General features: G+C 55.0%; 7 protein-coding genes across 7 annotated transcripts; 4 read left to right on the forward strand and 3 right to left on the reverse strand.

The window, feature by feature from the left end:
* Positions 1-66: 66 nt before the first annotated feature.
* Positions 67-3,178, reverse strand: QBC33DRAFT_527656 (uncharacterized protein). Its single transcript, XM_060426997.1, has 5 exons — positions 2,678-3,178; positions 2,323-2,624; positions 2,119-2,271; positions 793-2,060; positions 67-566 (listed from the first exon to the last, which is right to left on the reverse strand). The coding sequence occupies exons 1-5, from the start codon at positions 2,937-2,939 to the stop codon at positions 455-457; spliced, it is 2,097 nt and encodes a 698-aa protein (XP_060286551.1). The 5' UTR covers positions 2,940-3,178; the 3' UTR covers positions 67-454.
* A 399-nt stretch (positions 3,179-3,577) lies between these two features.
* QBC33DRAFT_527660 (pseudouridine synthase) lies at positions 3,578-5,686 on the forward strand. Its single transcript, XM_060426998.1, has 2 exons — positions 3,578-3,924; positions 3,986-5,686. The coding sequence occupies exons 1-2, from the start codon at positions 3,867-3,869 to the stop codon at positions 5,440-5,442; spliced, it is 1,515 nt and encodes a 504-aa protein (XP_060286552.1). The 5' UTR covers positions 3,578-3,866; the 3' UTR covers positions 5,443-5,686.
* Positions 5,687-5,949: 263 nt separating this feature from the next.
* Positions 5,950-7,395, forward strand: QBC33DRAFT_616778 (putative ribosomal protein l32 protein). Its single transcript, XM_060432667.1, has 2 exons — positions 5,950-6,933; positions 7,089-7,395. The coding sequence occupies exons 1-2, from the start codon at positions 6,124-6,126 to the stop codon at positions 7,101-7,103; spliced, it is 825 nt and encodes a 274-aa protein (XP_060286553.1). The 5' UTR covers positions 5,950-6,123; the 3' UTR covers positions 7,104-7,395.
* Positions 6,976-8,096, reverse strand: QBC33DRAFT_566781 (exosome component 1). The gene is made up of 2 exons (XM_060430465.1): positions 7,539-8,096; positions 6,976-7,474 (listed from the first exon to the last, which is right to left on the reverse strand). The coding sequence occupies exons 1-2, from the start codon at positions 7,995-7,997 to the stop codon at positions 7,304-7,306; spliced, it is 630 nt and encodes a 209-aa protein (XP_060286554.1). The 5' UTR covers positions 7,998-8,096; the 3' UTR covers positions 6,976-7,303.
* A 319-nt stretch (positions 8,097-8,415) lies between these two features.
* QBC33DRAFT_576081 (C-8 sterol isomerase) lies at positions 8,416-9,224 on the forward strand (the record flags this gene model as incomplete). Its single annotated transcript, XM_060430878.1, has 3 exons — positions 8,416-8,734; positions 8,786-8,812; positions 8,887-9,224. The coding sequence occupies 3 exons, from the start codon at positions 8,416-8,418 to the stop codon at positions 9,222-9,224; spliced, it is 684 nt and encodes a 227-aa protein (XP_060286555.1).
* A 1,703-nt stretch (positions 9,225-10,927) lies between these two features.
* Positions 10,928-13,112, forward strand: QBC33DRAFT_512109 (putative peptide transporter ptr2-a protein; the record flags this gene model as incomplete). The annotated part of the gene is made up of 5 exons (XM_060425885.1): positions 10,928-11,245; position 11,306; positions 11,380-12,265; positions 12,301-12,318; positions 12,353-13,112. The coding sequence occupies 5 exons, from the start codon at positions 10,928-10,930 to the stop codon at positions 13,110-13,112; spliced, it is 1,983 nt and encodes a 660-aa protein (XP_060286556.1).
* A 921-nt stretch (positions 13,113-14,033) lies between these two features.
* QBC33DRAFT_262481 (NmrA-domain-containing protein) lies at positions 14,034-15,745 on the reverse strand. Its single transcript, XM_060423113.1, has one exon. The coding sequence runs from the start codon at positions 15,458-15,460 to the stop codon at positions 14,081-14,083; it is 1,380 nt and encodes a 459-aa protein (XP_060286557.1). The 5' UTR covers positions 15,461-15,745; the 3' UTR covers positions 14,034-14,080.
* Positions 15,746-18,505: the final 2,760 nt, after the last annotated feature.

Below are 18,505 nucleotides of genomic sequence, written 5' to 3' on the forward strand. Positions count from 1 at the left end.
GGTAAGATGGGGGTTTCACGAGCATGCGTATCCGGAAAATAAGTGAGAAGCAAGCATGGACAAAGGCCGTGGTCATGACAATACCTACAATACAAGGACAAAATGTTCTGTCAAATACCTATGTGCTAATTTGTGCATGTACAGTACTAATGCATTCCTTGGCCCCCCTTGGTGTTCCTATTCCGCCATTTATGTGTGTAGCGCCCTAGAAAAAGCAAACCAGGGCGCCGTGGAACATAGCCCAGTGGCCTCCTAAATCTGGCGTTACCAAGCAAAGCGGCAATCATCCCAACTCCAAAACACAAAAACTCATGGGCTCCATCTAGGGTGCCATCTATTCATTCGGCATGTGCCATGTGGGCCGGGGGTATCAATATCATTATGAGCAACGCCGGGTTTCCCGATGAAGAAAGTGCGCAGTATGTGGCGCGAGGGAGGGAGTGGGTGGGCGAGTTCAGATGGGGAGGCGACGCTTTATCGGGGCCGCGAGGATCTCGCCGTCGAGAATGCCGCGTTCCGAGACCGCGGTCTTCTTGCCCAGGGCTTGGATCTTGGCTAGGAGGTGACTGTTCTGGTGGTTAGGTTCTGTTTCGAATGGACATCCGTGGAGGTTTCCATGGCTAGTGTGGCAACAAGAAGAGCAAGGGAAGAGAGCAGGTTCGGTACCACGGGGCCGTCAACCCTAAAAGCAGACTCATTTACAGGCGTCCTGCTTCGGTTTGGGGGCGGTTGGGGATTCGGACAAGGGGGGGATACTTGACTATGAGCAAGACGGGAGGGAAATAAGCATACTTGATCGACATGTGTCCACGACGGGCTTCTGACACGGCCAGGTCCACCATTCCCGCCTGGGCCTCGTGGTCCCGGAAATGTTGTTGTATCAGGGCCTTGCCGGCTTCTTCTTCCGCCGAACGGACTACAAAGAAGCAGTCTTCCTGGTCACAGACCCAGGTTCCATTGGGACCCGAGGGCGACATGGAGGGGATCTTCTGGGCATGAACGACGAGTCGGACGACGTCCTTGGGGGGGCGCACGGGGAGGCCATCGGGGTCCTCGTCCTCGTCCCAAGCAGTTGCTTCGTCGCTCGGCTCGTGAACATCGTCTGCGGCATCCTCGTCATCAGTGGGCAAGTGAGATGATTTTGCCGACTTCCTCGCACGGTGGCTTTCCGGCTCCTCATCCCTCTCCCATACCGTTCGCTTCTTAGATGCAGTTGATAACCTGAGTCCCGCTACTTTTCCGGCACGACGAGCCGCGGCGGGAGTTTGAGCGTGCCTAGAACCTGCCCTGCTGTCTTCGTCAAGGTCGGAGGACTCAGAAGGCGAGTCCCGCCGTACCCTAGCCCTTATATCGGCCCTTGGCGATGCAGGAAGCGTAGATGGGTTTGTCGCGGCGACTCTGTTTTGCTGCCTCCGTCTAAGTTGCGGAAGGATGTCCTCGACTGTAATAAACTTCAAGGGCATATCTGGTTGGCTTGCAGCTTCCTTCAACTCGTTATAGAACGGAGCCCGCTTCCACTTGGAGGGTAGCTTCTGTAGAATTTGCTTCGAGTAGTAGCCGATGATTTCGTGGGGTACCTTGTAGTCCCGAATCTTACACTTCGCGTATATCTTGGACTGGACAGATTTGCGTTTGATCCTTTGCAAGTCCCCAGTTTCGGTGGCAATCTCTTGTAACAACTCGAGAAGCAGATCGATCACTGACCCGGAGCCTTCGTCAGGGTGCGAGTTTGTCGTGCGCTCGGGTGAGGAATCCATCTCAGGCGGCGGAGCAATATTGGTAGCCCTGGCCCTCGGAGACTGAGATGGGGCATGGGATTCGGTTCTGGCACCTCTGGTTCTCCTTACAGACTTGGCGGGAGGTGATACGGCCGCCGCTGTGACCTCTTGCATCTCGACATCTTCGGTGTCTCGAGTGTGGCTTGTGACGACGCTTCTGGTCCAAGATCTCTCGGGCCGTGGTATTGGGACAGCATGATCCATGGCTGGAGTCAGCTGCTTAGGGGCAGTCGTAGTTGTTGAGGGTAGGCCAGCTCCCTTCTGGCGCCTCTTTTGTATTTCCTAAAGAAGTTAGGGATCCTAGTGATCCTGACTGAACGACGGGAGCTTTATGTCTTACTGGATGTTTCTCAATCATCCACTCATAGAAGAGTGTTCCGGTCCAGTCAAAGTCTGATTCCTTTGGGAAATGGTTGATGAGAAAGCTGGCCCACTTGTGGCATCGCTCTTCCACCTCGTGATGGTAAATTCCATCGCCAACAGCGACTGCATACTAGAGACGGGGGTTAGTCTTACTAAGGCGACATGCAAGCCATGGACTCACCTTCAGGAACAGATGATCGAGAGACATGGGCTCTGGCGGCCTCATCTTCTTCCTCCTGCTCTTCGACGCTGCGGCGTACTCATTGGCATACTCCATCTGGGCCTCACAGGCAACCATGACCACGTAATAAAGGTTGATCGCCTCCCGTATCTCGTTGTGCATCGCTTCATACTGCAGGGACGGAACAATCTCGAACCAGCCGGTCGCGCCGGATACCCAGAGAACGACGGGATTGTAGCCGATGGAGTACAGCCAGGACGCCTGGATCTCGATGTAGGCGGAGCTGACTTGCGACGTTAGGACTGTTTCTCGTTAGATTGTGATGCTGAAGTGGATGATGAGCAGGCACACATACGGTGACGCTGTTCCTTCTCAACCTCAAGTTTGCCGCGGACAATGTAGGGTCCATCGGTATCGATAAGCAGCGGATTCGCCAGCCGTTTGCCGTCCTTGTGCAATACGACAGCATCCGTCAGGACGAAGCAAGGCCAGTCATTGGAGTTTTCGCTATTAGATGCAAGTGGCTTCAAGATCTTGGTTTCGTTCATCAAAGGAATGTGGGTCAGGTCAAATGTAGCGACGGTCGAGCTGGACACTCGCCGACGACTTCCCGCCATTTCCAAGGATGCGGTCGATGTCACGACGAGGGACTAGAGCTGGTTAAGGGATGGCGAGAGACAGATAACCTGTTGGGTGAGCAAGATAATAGGGGAATGAAGGGTATGATCTCTCTGCAGCCCATCAAGCCAAGAACAGAGGAGAGAATGTGGTCAAGGCAGTCAGGGCTAGGACAGAGCCTCTCTTTACGCGCTAAGTTGCCAGCCAGAGCAGACGCGAATCCATTGTCAAATCGCTGTCGCAGCCTTAAGGCAAGTGGGGCCAAGAGGTACGTATCTTGAGGGGCCCTTAATGGCTCCACACTAGGTACATAGTAAGTCGCAAGGCTTGGATCCAGATTGCAGATACATCATACACTCTGCCTGCAACATCCCTCTCGAGGACACTATCAAACATCAAAACGCCTCATTGGAATATGTAGAAAAAGCAGTCTCATAGGCAGCTACGGTGAGCGATTTACCTTCGGTTGGCGCATCAGCGTGTAAGGAAAGAAGAGGGCAATCCGGAGAGTCGGATATGCAGCGACGGCAACATAGGGCTGTTTGTGGCTGCATGTGTGGCTAGGAACGGTGGCGGTGTCGGAGGCAGGGATGACCCAGACGTAATTAGGTACAAGTACATGTACGGATACTGGATACACCAAACCTGGACTGGCGCATGCTTGGATGGGAAAATGCCCCTCGAAAAATTTCAACCACATTGTCCGCCCTGAGGATATGGAGGACAATAGGCCACCCCTTGATCAATTGACAAGGTAGAAAATCACCACCAAGTAAAAATCTGCGTGCATTCAATTCAGTGCCATTCCACTTTGCCTCCTCTCTCGCCCCAGCTGTCGTTTCTTGCTTTTCTCTCCCCCCCCCCCCCCCCCCTTTTCCAACCTTCCCTTCTCAAGGCCCCCTAACAGATCCTGGGCAAGACCACGCATGCGGATCACCAATCTTCTCAAGATGGCCAAACGAAATGTGCTGGAAGGCGTCTTCGGTATGTACCCTGCACCACAGAAACCACAAATAGTCTTGCCATTGTCTGACAAGCACCGCAGCCATCAACAAGCCGATTGGCATAAGCTCGGCGCAGGCCATCCGTGACTGCCAAAATCACTTCGACCCCTCGGGCATATTCGCACCACTTCTGGAACAAGAAAGGGGCCTCAGGGCCAGGGAAGCAAAGACCCAGCATAAACGGCGGAGCAAAGCCAAGAGGGAGCTTCACGTGAAAATGGGCCACGGTGGAACCCTCGACCCTCTGGCCACAGGAGTCCTGGTCCTGGGCGTCGGCAAGGGCACGAAGTCGCTACAGAACTTCCTCGGCTGCACTAAGACGTATGAGGCTGTGGTGCTCTTCGGCGCCAGTACCGATACCTACGATCGCGTTGGTCGAATCATCAAGAAGGGTCGTTACGATGAGATCACCGAGCCAATGGTCGAGAAGGCTCTTGAGAGTTTCAGGGGGAAGTTCAAGCAGATGCCTCCTCTGTACTCGGCGCTGAAGATGGAAGGAAAGCCACTCTACGAGTACGCCCGGGAGGGCAGGCCGATTCCTAGGGAGATCGAGACCAGGGACGTCAACGTACTCGAGCTTGATCTCGTTGAGTGGTATGAGCCGGGGACTCACGACCACCGGTGGCCAGCAGTAGAGGCACAAGAGACGGAGAAGAACTTTGCCACTTCCGTTTGGCGGGTTGCGAAGCGGCAAGCCTTGTCGGAGGAGGAGCCGCAGAAACTCACCCCCGATCAGGAGGAACAAGAAACCAAGGCGCTGGCAGAGTGGGAGACCAACAAGCGGAAAGCTGAGGCCCGAGTCGACGGTCTGGTGTATGACGAGGGACACTCGCCTAAAAGGCGAAAAATGAACCGGCCTGCTCCGATGATGTCGGGTGCGTTGGGAGAGCTGCCGCCAACGCCTTCTCGCAAGGGTGCTAACCTGCTCCCACCCGAGGCAGCACCCAACACCCCTCCGCCTTGGGAAGGCAAGGGCCCGCCAGCTGCCAAGATCCGCATGACCGTCACGTCTGGTTTCTACGTGCGCAGCCTATGCCACGATCTGGGGGAGAAGCTGCAGTGCGGTGCAATGATGGCCGAACTCTGCCGTTCCAGACAGGGAGAGTTCATCTTGGGCAGCCGAAACTGCCTGGAATACGACGATCTTGCCAAGGGAGAGGAGGTGTGGGGCCCAAAAGTGGAGGAGATGCTGGGTCTGTGGATGAACAAGGGCAGTGGTCCGCCTGCTGCAGAAGGCGTATCAGAGTCTCCAGGCTCTAAAAAGGTTGCTGGGAGAAAGAGCCCCAGCCCTGAGGGTCGGAAAGAGGGTGCCTCGCCAAGTTCGCCGAAGAAACAACAGGTTGAAGAGCCAGCAGCAGTAGCAGAGCAACCAGCCGTCACCAACTCATCAGAAAAGGCCGAAATCATACAAGAGGAAGGAGATGTGCTTCAGGGGCAACCCGCCCAGCCGGTGCCAGAGGAAAGCCAAAACACGGACACGGTCAATGGATACTGCTGAGGAGGAGTGGAATGGCATCGATGATGTGGAGCCATCGACAGAGGATCTCCAAAAGGAAGTCACGGCCAAGGAGGCATAGATGGCGCGTGCGTAGCATCCATGTTACTTCAGTTCCATGGCAGACAACTTGCGGTCATAACAGCATAGCGAAAGAAGCGGAGAAGGGAATACTTTCCCATAGATGACGCATTTTCATAGATACAGTTCAGAGCAATCTGCCATTCAATTATCACTCGTCAACCAAGCCCAGATCGTCCTCTTCGCCCACACAGTTCGTCCTAAGTCTCTGTATCTAATATACATGTTCGGCATATGTAGTGGCTTGACCTTTCCTCGGATAGACGGAGTGCCCTTTCTCGGAACCAGTGTATGTACATATTTAGTGCGATCGGACGGAGATCTTCCATGTGCAACGGCATTGATCGCCAATCCTTGTTCCGGGCTAGCAAGGCGGGAGGGATGCATTGGTGGATCCCTGCATGTCCGAGGAGGCGCAGCAGAGACCGAAAACAAATCACTATCCAGCCCACCCTGTGGCCAGCCAGCCATGCTACTTTCTTAGACACTTAAGATGTTGTGCAATAGTAGCCCAGGCTCTTGCCGGACGACAGATCGAGGACTTGAATTGAGATTTGTCTTTGGCTTTCTCAACTACACCATCGGTCCTGTGTGCGGGGCACAATGTCAGCTACGACCACCTTGACGATTCAGGCCCCAACCATGACGACTTCGAACATGTCGACAGCCCCTTGCTGTCCGAAGTGCGGCTTTGACATTGAACTACCATCCTTCGAAGACACCCAAGAGGAACTTCTCCAAGCCCACCGGAAGATCGAGGACCTCCAGGTCCAAGTGCGGCTCCTCAACCAGAAGGCTTCCGCCGCCATTGATCGCTGGGCAGACTACGAGGACGAGATCGCCAAGGTCCGGTCCGCCCTCGACACCTCGCAGAAACAGCAGCAACAACAGCAGCAGCAGCAGCAACAGCAACAAACCCAACAAGCGACGACCGTAGCCTCGCCATCACGATCCTCCTTCCTCTCCGCCAGCGCCGCAAGCCGCATTTCAGCGCTCCTATCCCCGCGCAAACCGCCGCCAAACCTCTACTTCAACAACCCGAGCCCCTCCCCGTCTCCCCGAACCGCATTCTCCCCGGCCCTACCACTGCCATCAGCAACATCGCCGGCCCCGCCGCTGTCCCCGACGCCGAGCAGCGACGAGCTGCTCGAGGCGCTGTCGCGCGAGCAGTCGCTGCGCCTTGCGGCCGAGGGCCGCCTGAGCGACACGAGCCGCGAGGTGGAGGAGCTGTCGGCGACGCTGTTCGAGCAGGCCAACGAGATGGTGGCGTCGGAGCGGCGCGCCCGCGCCGCGCTCGAGGAGCGCGTCGAGACGCTTGAGCGCCGCGACGCCGAGAAGAGGCGCCGGCTCGGCAGGCTCGAGGCCGCGCTTGGGAGCATCGAGAGGGCTAGGGCGCTTCTTTTGGGGGATGGGGTGGGTGGTGGGGTTGGGGCCGGGGGTGGGGGTGATGGAGCCGCTGGGGAGGATAGAGCGGTGGGAGGGAATGGAAAAAAGGGGGAGGATGGGAGGGCCAGTGGGGCGGCGAGAGAGGAGAGGGGGGAGGGGGAAGATGATGGTGGCTTGTCTAGGACGAAGATGGATGAGGCAGCGAGCAATCTGGGAACATGAGAAACGGCTCGTTTACGCGGCGCATACTGATTTGGGTGGTTCTTTTCACATTTTTTTAGAGGGGTCAGACATCTATACTCGGGACATGCGATTTCAATATCAGATAGGGGTATCATTCCACGGGGAGTTACGGGGAAATATCTGGACAGGCAAGAAAAGAGGTGGTGCATCGGGCTTAATACGGTTTTGCAACCTTCCTGAGTTCGCTGAATCCAGTTTCGGGGTCCCTATACTCCTTCCAACTGACAGGATACATTGTGTTGCCGGCCTCGCTCGTCGCCATTATGACTCCCAATTCGTTTCTCGCCGTCGAAAGGTAGTAGTTCGCCTGGTCGCCGAGGGAAATCTAAGAGCAGCATGTTTAGCCTGCTGCGAGTGAGGTAGGTGGTCCAGGGGAAACATAAACGTACCACTTCGGCGCGCACAATGTCGCCAGGCCGGAAACTCTCGTATATCTTGACCCTGTCCTTCTCCGTTGCTCGAACATCCTGGACCCGGATCACGCCCTGCCACTCGGCCTCTAGGACGGTGTCGCCGCAGACCAAGATGGTCACGACGGCCTGGCGGGGCATAATACGGATCACGCGACATAGCACCGTGTTGTTGACCTCTGGCAGCACCTCATGCTTCTCACCGACGCCGGATCGTGAGACGGAGATGGTGGGCAGTTCTGTAGGGCCAGCTGGTGTGATCTTATTCAGGCGTTTTGTTGGGCCCGGAGCTCTCGCAGGCTGTTTTATGTGCACCACGCCCAGGAGGGACGAGTACAGGCTCGATTCGTGTATGTGAGTGCCTGGCCCAGCGAGATACTTGGAGGCTGGCCCCAGTATCTGGCCTGGAATGGCAATCGACTGTGTCGAAGTCGCCATGCTGTCGAAGGTTGGTCAGGGTCCGAAGACTGCTGGAAATTTGCCGCTTCTATCCGTGTTAGGACGTGGACGTCGGTGGGCGGGATTAAGGATTCCGTGCTGCGGCGCCCACTAGGCTTAGAGAGATATGCCAGTACCAAGTGAGTGGTAGGGGCTCTGACTCGAGCAACCATGCAGCTAACGCGAGGTTCGGGGGGAAAACTGGGTTTCTGCAGTGACGCATTTTGGCCGAGTACCCGAACCTGTGGACCCTAGGTAGGCGACTAATAAAATCATCGGCACCAACACACGAGTTCCCGTCTCCTTAACTTGCTAGACGAAGTTGCTGTTAGTTTCAAGACCTGTCTTTCACTTATCGCCCGGTCATTTCTATCAATTGAGTTTTCCCGCACCAATTGTGTTCGCTTCTTTCTGCACAATGCCCCCCCCTTCGTCGCGTGCCGGCGGCATGAGCGGCCTCCTAAAGTTCGTCGCAATCTTGATCGGCATCCTAACCCCAGTGGTGTACCTCCTCGAGCAGAACCTAGAGTCCTTCTACATCTTCGAGATCGACCAGATGCATGATGTTGCCAAAAGAGGTCTTCAGGCCCATGGGAACGACACAAGGGCTGTGGTCCAGTTCATTGTGAACGAGCTCGGCAGTCAGGTCGGAACGAAGAGCCACATCAACCACGACGAAGAATGGGTCTTCAACAACGCTGGAGGCGCAATGGGTGCTATGTATATCATCCACGCTAGTAAGTCTTCCGGACGGAGCAAGCGGTAACACCTCACTAACCAATGGCCAGGCATTACTGAGTACCTGATCATCTTCGGTTAGTCCCAGACTCCCAAGCGACCACCATCCCATCGTGACGTGCCCTTCCTTTGGGTTTCTAATTGTAAGCAGGAACCGCAATTGGTACGGAAGGACACTCTGGTCGCCACACCGCCGACGACTACTTTCACATCCTGTCGGGCACCCAGCTTGCCTATGTCCCTGGCGAGTATGAGGCCGAAGTCTACCCGCAAGGCAGTGTTCACCATCTGCGCCGGGGCACTGTTAAGCAATATAAGATGCCCGACTCCTGCTTTGCGCTCGAGTACGCACGAGGCTGGATCCCTCCCATGCTCTTCTTCGGCTTTGCCGATGGCCTCTCCAGCACTCTCGACTTCCCTACCTTGTGGAGGACCACATGGATCACCGGCCGCGAAATCGTCAAGAACTTGCTCAAGGGAAAGCTCTAGTCACGACAACCGTTTTTGAGGAGGCTACACTACGGGTCAGCCCGAAGAGCCGCGCTGCCCCTAGCAGCAGTCAATGATCGCAGGGCTATCGCCTCCATTGAGAATACCCCTATTTCCTCCTTGTATTGTACAGTACTCGCGGACTGGTACCGAATGTCCAAGGTTGTCTGATACGGAAACGGTGCGTGCATGGAATATATGTGCCAGTGGATGTAATAATAATGCTTTTGAGGAAGGAAAGGTCGGCCATGGACAATTTAATAGACTTAGACTCCAACACTCCCACCCCAAGGTCCACGTCAGCTTACACACCAGCCCAAAGAGAGTTCAGATATCGTGTTAGAGATCAAACGCAAATAAGACTCAAGGTAGCTGGTCCAGTATTGCCGTGCAGGATGCTAACGGAAATCTTCCGGCGCAACAGCGAGAACGATGTTGGTGCAGGCCAGATCGCCGCGCTGGCTTTCCTCTCGGGGCTGATACCTTATCCAGCTTCCTTTCTCGCAGATACTGTGCAGTACTGCACAGTATGATCTACACTGCCTACCTAGGTACCCAAGGTATCATAATATATACGTATTTGAACTAGCAACAGGGGCGGGCGTCCCCCACAAAGCTTGACTGCGGGTACATAGGCATTACAGGTCGTTGGTACTGCAGCGAAGGACGGGAGTAATGGACTCGGGTTTGACAGCCTGCTGACAGGCCGGCTCGATTCTGGCACCTGCCCCTTCTGTCCAATGGGCCGTGCCAGCACCTAGTCAATGACGCACCGTTTAGCGTTTGCCGTAGTATTCAGGATAATAAAGTCTACGCTAAAACTATGCGAAGGGAGGTTCCGATCGAAATGTGGGGCGGCAAATCTACCATGCCGAGGACCAAACGACTTTCAGTGGCACATCATATCTTCGTTTCTCTCTCAGTATGCGCCTTGTAACGTTGATGCAGACTAATGCAAGCGCGCCGCCGTGAGCCAGACCTTTCCTAACAGAGCAGCTGCCATGACCCCCATTTTGCCATTATCTCGCCTCTCGACTGATCGACTGATAGCTGAACTCGTGGGCTCACAACTAACAGGCCACTCACCCAATATGCCAGCACGCCACAAGAAACCATCATGAAGCTTTCTTCTGTGCATGTGAGGTCGCATGAACCTTGGGTTGAGCTATACGGATGCGGAAATGGACACCATCATAACATGGGTGAAGACCTGGTAATAACATGCTTTGGTTCACGCATACCTCCCTACCAAATGTCTCTTCTATGTAGGTAGGCATCTGATAGCAGTGCCGCAATACCGACGTGCTTCCTGAATGGGCTGTGTCTCCATGTCTAATCCCAGCTCTTCCTCGCATACGACCCAACTCTCCTGCTTTAACCGTAACTTCTGGGCTCCAGTGTGGAAGATGTGCTTTACAATTGCCCGCCGGCCCATTGGCCACATGTGCCACCGTCGATCCTGTTTATTCAGGAGACATGCACACTGGGTGCTTTCGGGGGATTCCAGCCCAACAGCGAAGGGCAAGTAGGTTCGCCCCTCACGCGTGCGTTCTCACGCATATCTCCTCCCGCGTGTCTCCCCATCATTTAAATGTCGATCTTGCCCCATCCCCCCGCCGTCCCTCGAATTGTGTCGTTGACTCGAGCACCCTCCCCCAGCCAAAGAGCGTGTCCCGACCACGGACAAGAAAACCCCATTCAACATGCCGGGACATATCGAGGACGATGCCATTGTTGGGGCGCAGCTTGTTGCCGCTGCTGGGGATGTGGACCGGCGGGCGTCGATAGATGCCCGCAAGGAGCGGCTCACTACCTCCGCCCAAGACGGCTCGCAGGCGCAGGCCGCACTCCCCATTGCAGAGAAAAATTTCGAGGCCCTCGGTGAAGGTCTGGAGGACTTCCCTTCGGAGGAGGAACTGAAGACTCTACGCCGGGTCGCGGCCTATATTCCCCCGAAGCTATTCACCATTGCCTTTATAGAGCTCTGCGAACGCTTTTCGTACTACGGAACCGTCATTGTGGTATGTACGCTCCCGACCGTGTCACATGAATAATATGGCTGACCGCTCTCTTCCTTTTAGTGTATGTGCTCCGTAACTAGGGCCGAGATCCCAACTACAGCCTTTAGCATGCTAACTGAAGTGGCGTTGGCTAGACACCAATTTCGTCCAGCAGCCTCTTCCTCCGGGCTCCAGAACGGGCGCTGGCGGGCCAGATCCCCAAGCGGTTTCCGGTGCCCTGGGTCTCGGTCAACGGGCCTCCACGGGTATCACCACGTTCAACCAGTTCTGGCAGTATTTTATGCCCCTATTTGGCGCCTACGTTGCTGATCAGATCTGGGGGCGCTACAAGACCATCGTCGTTGCCCTAATCGTCGATATCATTGGACATATCATCTTGGTCATGTCGGCCATCCCGCCAGTCATCACTAAACCGGGTGGTAACTCCCTCGCCGCCATGGTTATCGGTATCCTCGTCATTGGGTTTGGCACAGGAGGCTTCAAGCCGAACATATCGCCCTTGATCGTCGAGCAGTTGCCCCTGGAACATTTAACGGTCCAGACGCTCAAGTCGGGCGAGCGCGTCATTGTCGACCCCGCCATCACGATCAATCGGGTGTACAACTGGTTCTACCTCTTCATCAACATCGGCTCCGTTATCGGCCAGGTCTCGATGGTGTACTCGGAAAAGTACGTCGGCTTCTACCTCTCCTTTCTACTCCCGACCGTGATGCTGTGTATCGCGCCTGCCGTCATGTGGTGGGGACGGAACCGCTACGACCGACGGCCCCCTACTGGTTCCGTCCTCGGCAAGGCCATGAAGACTTGGGTCTACGCCCAGAAAGGCCGCTGGCACGTCTTCCCCTGGGTCACATACAAGCGCATGCATGACGGGACCTTCTGGGAGAGGGTCAAGCCGTCCAACTTCGCTCCCGGCACGAAGCCGAAGTGGATGACCTTTGACGACGCCTGGGTTGATGAACTTGCCCGTGGATTCTCTGCTTGCGCTGTTTTCCTGTGGTACCCCATCTACTGGTTAACGTGAGTAAAAACGACCCCTCCACCCCTTCCTTTAGTACAATTGCGGGCAAAAGGTCTGTCGTATGAGTATTGACGTTGGGGATGCAGATACAACCAGATCAACAACAACCTCGTGTCGCAGGCCGCAGTGATGAGACTGAACGGCGTGCCCAACGACGTTGTCTCCAACCTAGACCCGATCGCGATTATCATCCTGATCCCGGTGTGCGACTTCCTCGTCTACCCGCTCCTGCGCCGGCTGAAGATCAAGTTCACGCCCATCAAGAGGATCACCGCCGGCTTCTTCACTGGGGCCGCGGCCATGATCTGGGCGGCCGTGATCCAGGCCTACATCTACAAGTACTCGGTGTGCGGCACCAACGCAACCGGCACCCAGGCCGACGGCACGCCGTGCCCGGCCGTGTCGATCAGCGTGTGGGCGCAGAGCGGCTCGTACATCCTGATCGCGCTGTCCGAGATCTTCGCGTCCATCACGTCGCTCGAGTACGCCTTCTCCAAGGCGCCGCGCAACATGCGCTCCATGATCCAGGCCATCGCCCTGTTCGCCACCTCCATCAGCGCCGCCATCGGCGAGGGCTTCGTCAGCCTATCGGCCGACCCGCTGCTCGTCTGGAACTACGGCTCCATGGCCGTCCTCGCCGCCGCCGCCGGCGTCATCTTCTGGTTCCAGTTCCGGGGGCTCGACGCCGAGGAGGACATCCTCAACGAGCTGCCAGAGGGCCGCATGTACGCCGACGACGAGGAGGGCGGAATCAACCCCGCGAGCCACGGGGCCGCGGCGGAGAAGGAGGGGAGCGGGAGCGGGAGCCCCCCAAGCCATGAGGCTACGGTGGGAAAGGAGGCTTGAGCCCCCGCAAGCGGCTTTCCCCTTATAAAAGTGAAAAATAAATAAAAATAAAAAATCCGCCCTCCCGCTTGGTGAGCAATGTCGTTTCGTTTGGGTTTCCATATTCCGCTTTTCTTTCTGGTTACCGTGATCGGTGGGCCACCACTGCTTGTAGGGGGCGGAATAATGTCGACTGGTCGATACCATTGTCATGTTTCCCCAAGCCCGTTGATTCAGTCTTGGTAGTTTTGAATAGCAACTTAATATCTATATACCCTATTAAGTCTTCATAAGCAGCTTGTCGGAACGATAATCCGCGGTTTCAAGTATTGTTCTCCAGGCAAGAACAGTAACTCCCAGGCACGCGGAAGAAAACGTATGAAATCCTAGCTTCCGTCCAGAATAGAAGACCATCAGAGCGGCGGGCACAATCATACCTACCCCGAGACCTTGTGTGAATAACACGGCAGGGAATCAAGCTTGGGAATGGGTAAAGAAAGTCATGACAAGATAGACAGGTGAGGGCGCATGCCGATGAGACAAGCCGGCGTCCATACATCCTGAACCATTTCTCTTTTGCACTCTCCTCTTCGGAACGTTTGTTTTTCAGGAACTGGACCTGGCCGTTTCGCCTCTTGATGTCTTTCACAACTGGAGCGCGTCTAATAAAGTAGGTAGGTACCCATGGCAATCCTACGCGCAGCAGAATACTGCCAAAGTAGTAGGAAAAGGCCCAAAATCTACCGAAAGGTCCATCTCGCGCAAGGTGTAAGCCGACAAAACGTGAGGCAAGCCTTCCCGTCATATCGCTCACGACCGCCCCAATGCCCTTCGCCAATGCGCTCCAAGATAAATGCCCATGCCGCCCTGTATAGGAGATATTTACCAAAATAGCCAGCTCCCAAAGTTTTTGTTTTATCCTACCCCTGGCGCCCATGTATTTCTTTTTTGGAAAAAAATAGTATCACACGATGACAAGAAAGAACCGATTATGCAAGCCACTCCTCCTCGTCTCTCTTTAGCCCCCGCATCACCAAGCCATCGTCTTCATCGTCGTCAGAATCAGGGGGTTCTCGGCCAGGCGTGGAAATTCCTCCGTTTTGGTGCTCGATAAGTCCGCCACCGCCGCCGCCGCCGTCGTCGTCCTCCAGCATCCAAGTCAAGCCATTCGCCTGTTCTTCAAGGGGAAACACCTCCCGCGCATACTCCTCCAGGCCTCTGGGACCCTCCCACAGCTCCAGTGCGACCCTCGGGCAGCTCTCCTCCAACGCTTGGTCTCCGAAGTAAGGGGGCTGCTTCTTCGGGTCGTCGGCGCCCAGAGCAAACAGCGCCTCCAGCGCCTCGAGTTGTATCCGGTAGCCTTCTGGTATCTTGACCCTGACCTCAATGGGCCCGCGGACGTAGCGGACCGGCCTGCCGACGCCCCGGGAAAAGACGCGGCAAGCTTCTCGTGGGCTGAGCATCTCGTACGCAAGAGAGATGCGTTTGCCGTCCCCCCACTTGGACACGCCATCCTTGAAGATCTGCAGGATCGCCGGGCCAACGTCATGCTCGGCGTCCAGCCAGGGGAGTTTGACGTCTGGATGGAAAGGCGCCTGCCAGATCCACGATCCGTCGGGTCGAAGATCGGTGCAGAACAGCGGATACGGCAGGGATGTGAAATTGTTGTTGTAGATGCCCGTGTACACAAAGGTGGCCGGCAACCCTATCTTCCTGACATATTCTTCAACCTTGTGCTTCGAGGCCCAAAGCGGGAGAGAGGGCCAACCCTGGTTGTAGGCACGGTGGTCGGGCATTGACGAGTAAACGTAGTGCTGGATGCCGGCCTTCTTCGCGGCGTCGGCCAGAGCTTCGCCAATCTTTATTTCATCGCCGTAAAAGGTCGTGTTGATGAAGGCAAGCTGGGCGCCTCGGAATAGCTCCGAAATCAACGTGTTGTTGACGCCGATGCCGACGATAGGGCCATTCTTTGTCACATCGACGTTCGCCTTCTCGGCGCGGCGCTCTCTGGTGTAGAGCTCCCCCTGAACAACAGTCACGTTAGGATTGGTCGAGACCTCTGTCGCAACGACGCCTTCGAGGTTCCTCAGCTGCGCACGGACATGGTAGCCAACTGCGGTGGCTACACGAATGAACGAAGCTGCCTGCCGGCCGCTAGCGTTGATGACAGCAATCGTCTTATCTGGATTCGGCATGGACCTCTTGGCAGGGCGAAAGGTTAGGGAATTGTTCCTCGAAGCAAGGGGCGAGGACTCCGAGTACGACGGCCTCGAATGCTTATGTCTCTTCTCCTCCTGCGCGTGTATTGCGCCCTCGACGAGCCTCGGAGTTGGGCGGATGGCCAGGCCCACGTGGTGATCCTCCGGCATCGAATTGCGTCGGCTTCGGTTGGCCAATGGCCACTCCCAAACGAACTATAAAGAACTATACTTCACACAATCCGTGGCGGAAACGTGGAACTCTTTCTCCCCTGTTCGAAATCGCGAGTCTAGAAAATCGATATCCTTTCCTAGGGGTTTGAGGCTAGGCCTCGGGGGTTTTAGGCCATTCAAGCGTGATGGCAGGGGACCCACGGGGGCGTGTCGCGAAGTTGATCAATCGCCAGTTTATCAAGACGCGCGCCTATTGCAGGCTTGGCGGGACGGGCGGACGGTGCAAATCGGGATTTCGAAGTGCTGCAGCTTGGATTCTCCTTGCTTTTTCTTCTTCTGAGAACCTGGAGGACCGAGGTACGGTTTCGTGTCACGGAGCGGCGAACAGGACAAAGCCGATTATTATTACCCTGTAGCCGTCTTTAAGTCGCGAAGGTTCTGTTAGCGGGGGCCCTGGTCTCGGTGTGCGGGGCAAATCGCAATGGAGGGGGAGGAGGGGGAGGGGAGCGGAGCAAAGACGCGACGGTCGGACCAGCAAACAGGGGAATTGTTGAGGACAGAAGAGGGATGAGCATGATGGTAGGGACGGGCAGAACAAACAAGATAACCACATGTAGGAGCCGCCGGTATTTAATTCGACGGGTTTCTCACGGGATGTACGAGAGAAATGACTGCAATGACTGACAGGGTTATAGAGATGACCAAATGGAAATGAGATCTGACCAACTAGAGAGTGGTCCCGCGGCGGTCGGGTGTCTTCAGTGGCTTTTTTGCGCGTGCAGGATTTTTACGGAGAACAATGGGGCTTGTACTGTACAATGGTCGATGGGAATCGGGTCGCCTAAAAGCCAAATCGCGGGACAGGTACCGCTTCGTCAAGCTGCAGCAAGGGTAAGTAGGTACCTAAGGAAGGAAGGTATTTGGTCTTTCCCGTGTGGCGGAAGGCAACGCACTAGAAGTGGCCGGGTCGATAGGGTCAAGCATTCGAGCAGGTGACTTCTACTAGGAAGCGGTGAAGTCTCCGATGGACTGGCTTTTAGGGTCTCGACTCTTCATCCTCCCGTTTCGTGACCTTGCTAGTTTAATAGCGGCTGAAGATAGAGAGGGAAACCCACGACCGATCCAGGAACTACGGGGTATAAGTGCCTCGAAGCACCATCTTGCGATGCGAGTTACCCCCCCTTTTACGTCCATTTTACTACCCTAACTACTGCCCAACTCTCCGGGCTATCCCCGGCTATGTTCACTGATACTCACTCCTGTCTGTGCCTAATAACCAGATGGCGCAGGACCTGGGAGAGATGACGATGCTCGATAGCCGGTCGCTGGTCACGATGCTGCGTGGGCTACTTGAGGGCCTAGAGCGACCTCGGCGGTTGGAATTAGGTAAGAGTTTCAATATGTTGGGCTTGGCCGACCACCATTGTGGCTCCTTTCGATTCTCCTTTCGAGTGGGACATCTCTGGATTCCTCACCGGACTTGTTTCTACCTCTCTTGCCCATTCCTTTTTGTCTATCGTTTTCCAGCCAAGGTGGTTTCATTCTTGGTGGTGTCCAGAGTTGTCGTTGGGAGATGTCGTATGAGAAATCATCCCTAACTACCTAGACGGTATTCTTCAACACAACGAGACACTGGGCAACTATCGTGACAGCATCTCATCATTGGTCGTCTTGATGGCCAGATATGAGGCGGCTCTTCGAGTCCCGTGGCCCCGTGATCTTGACATTCATAGTCGCGGGAACCATTCGGAGTACTTTCGGTCTGGACTGTGGAGATATGTGTAGTGCTGTTACCAAAGTAACATCTGCCCGTTTATCAAGCGAATCTTGATAGGTTCCCGCTTCGGGAGTCAGTTACGTACTTGTAAATCGCTGTTGCCTCGCGTTTGTATGCTGTCTCACAGAGGGGTGATGTAACGAGAGAGAGACTTGTTTGTGTGATAATTGAGATGTCTCGATTCCTGCCCAGGTCAAGTTTGTTAACGGTTGAGGGTAGGTCGTTTCAAGCTCTATCAACTTGCCCTCTCACATATATCTTAACATTACGCTCCTACTCAAGTCGGACATCTCTTCTACTGAGGGACAGGTTAGTGATTACGGTCGGACTCTGCGAGGAAACTGCACGCTCGCCTTAGCTCCAGAACAATTGCATCGTGACCTGGACGGATTCTCATCGACGGGGCGTCGTCTTCCCTTTTCAATTACGTACAAATTGGCTGACTAACATCGTTTCGAATGCGCTCATTGGTCTCGGTGTGTCGTCATCAAGTCTCATATTGGGACTCGTGGAAAAAGACATCTCCGCGGGGACAGTGCGCCCTAAAGTGTGGGTGCACAGGCGATGTTTGATTGAATTGGGCACTGTTTGATATTATCTTCAAGTTCTCTCGTTGCCCTTCACGACACAACATTCTGCGGGGTCGGGAAGATCGGCTCTAATTAAAATCCTTGTGCGATCGATGTACACCTCCACCGGGGTTTCAAATGTTAGTGTGACAGGGGTAAAACACATCTTGGAAAGGAGTGGCAGTATGATCCGACCAGGTACTCGCGCTAACATGCATGTACGTCAAAGTTGCAATTTCCATCACGTGGTATTTCACGTGGTATTTCACGTGGTATTTAAGGTTCAAGACTTGAGGTCCCCGTCGATTTCACCACCTAGGAACCTAGCTTGATGCACATCCATGGATGATCCATATGCAATATCGTCATGTCTCTGGTAGATGTGGAATTTCCCCGGGGTCCCTCTTTATACCAGGGTAGCGCGATGGCATAGCTATGAGCCCATGGCAGCTCAAGTTCCTGGGCCTGATGTCAGGGGCCCAATATGAGCCCTGATGACGTGAATATTTCACCTGGTGACGGAAGTTGGGAGATGGCGGCGGTCTGCCTAGCTACCCAGTGAGGGATTTAAGGCTTCCTCCGCTCTCGATACCGAAGCTTCTGTGACGCCGACTTCCGGTTAATGACACCATTCTGGTCCCAAGTTCGTTGTTTGCTGATGCGACAGGGCTTACATATGCGCCCCAGGCACAGTCT

Source organism: Phialemonium atrogriseum (genome assembly GCF_030411735.1).
Source record: "Phialemonium atrogriseum strain 8032-3 unplaced genomic scaffold QBC33scaffold_4, whole genome shotgun sequence".
NCBI lineage: Eukaryota > Fungi > Ascomycota > Sordariomycetes > Cephalothecales > Cephalothecaceae > Phialemonium > Phialemonium atrogriseum.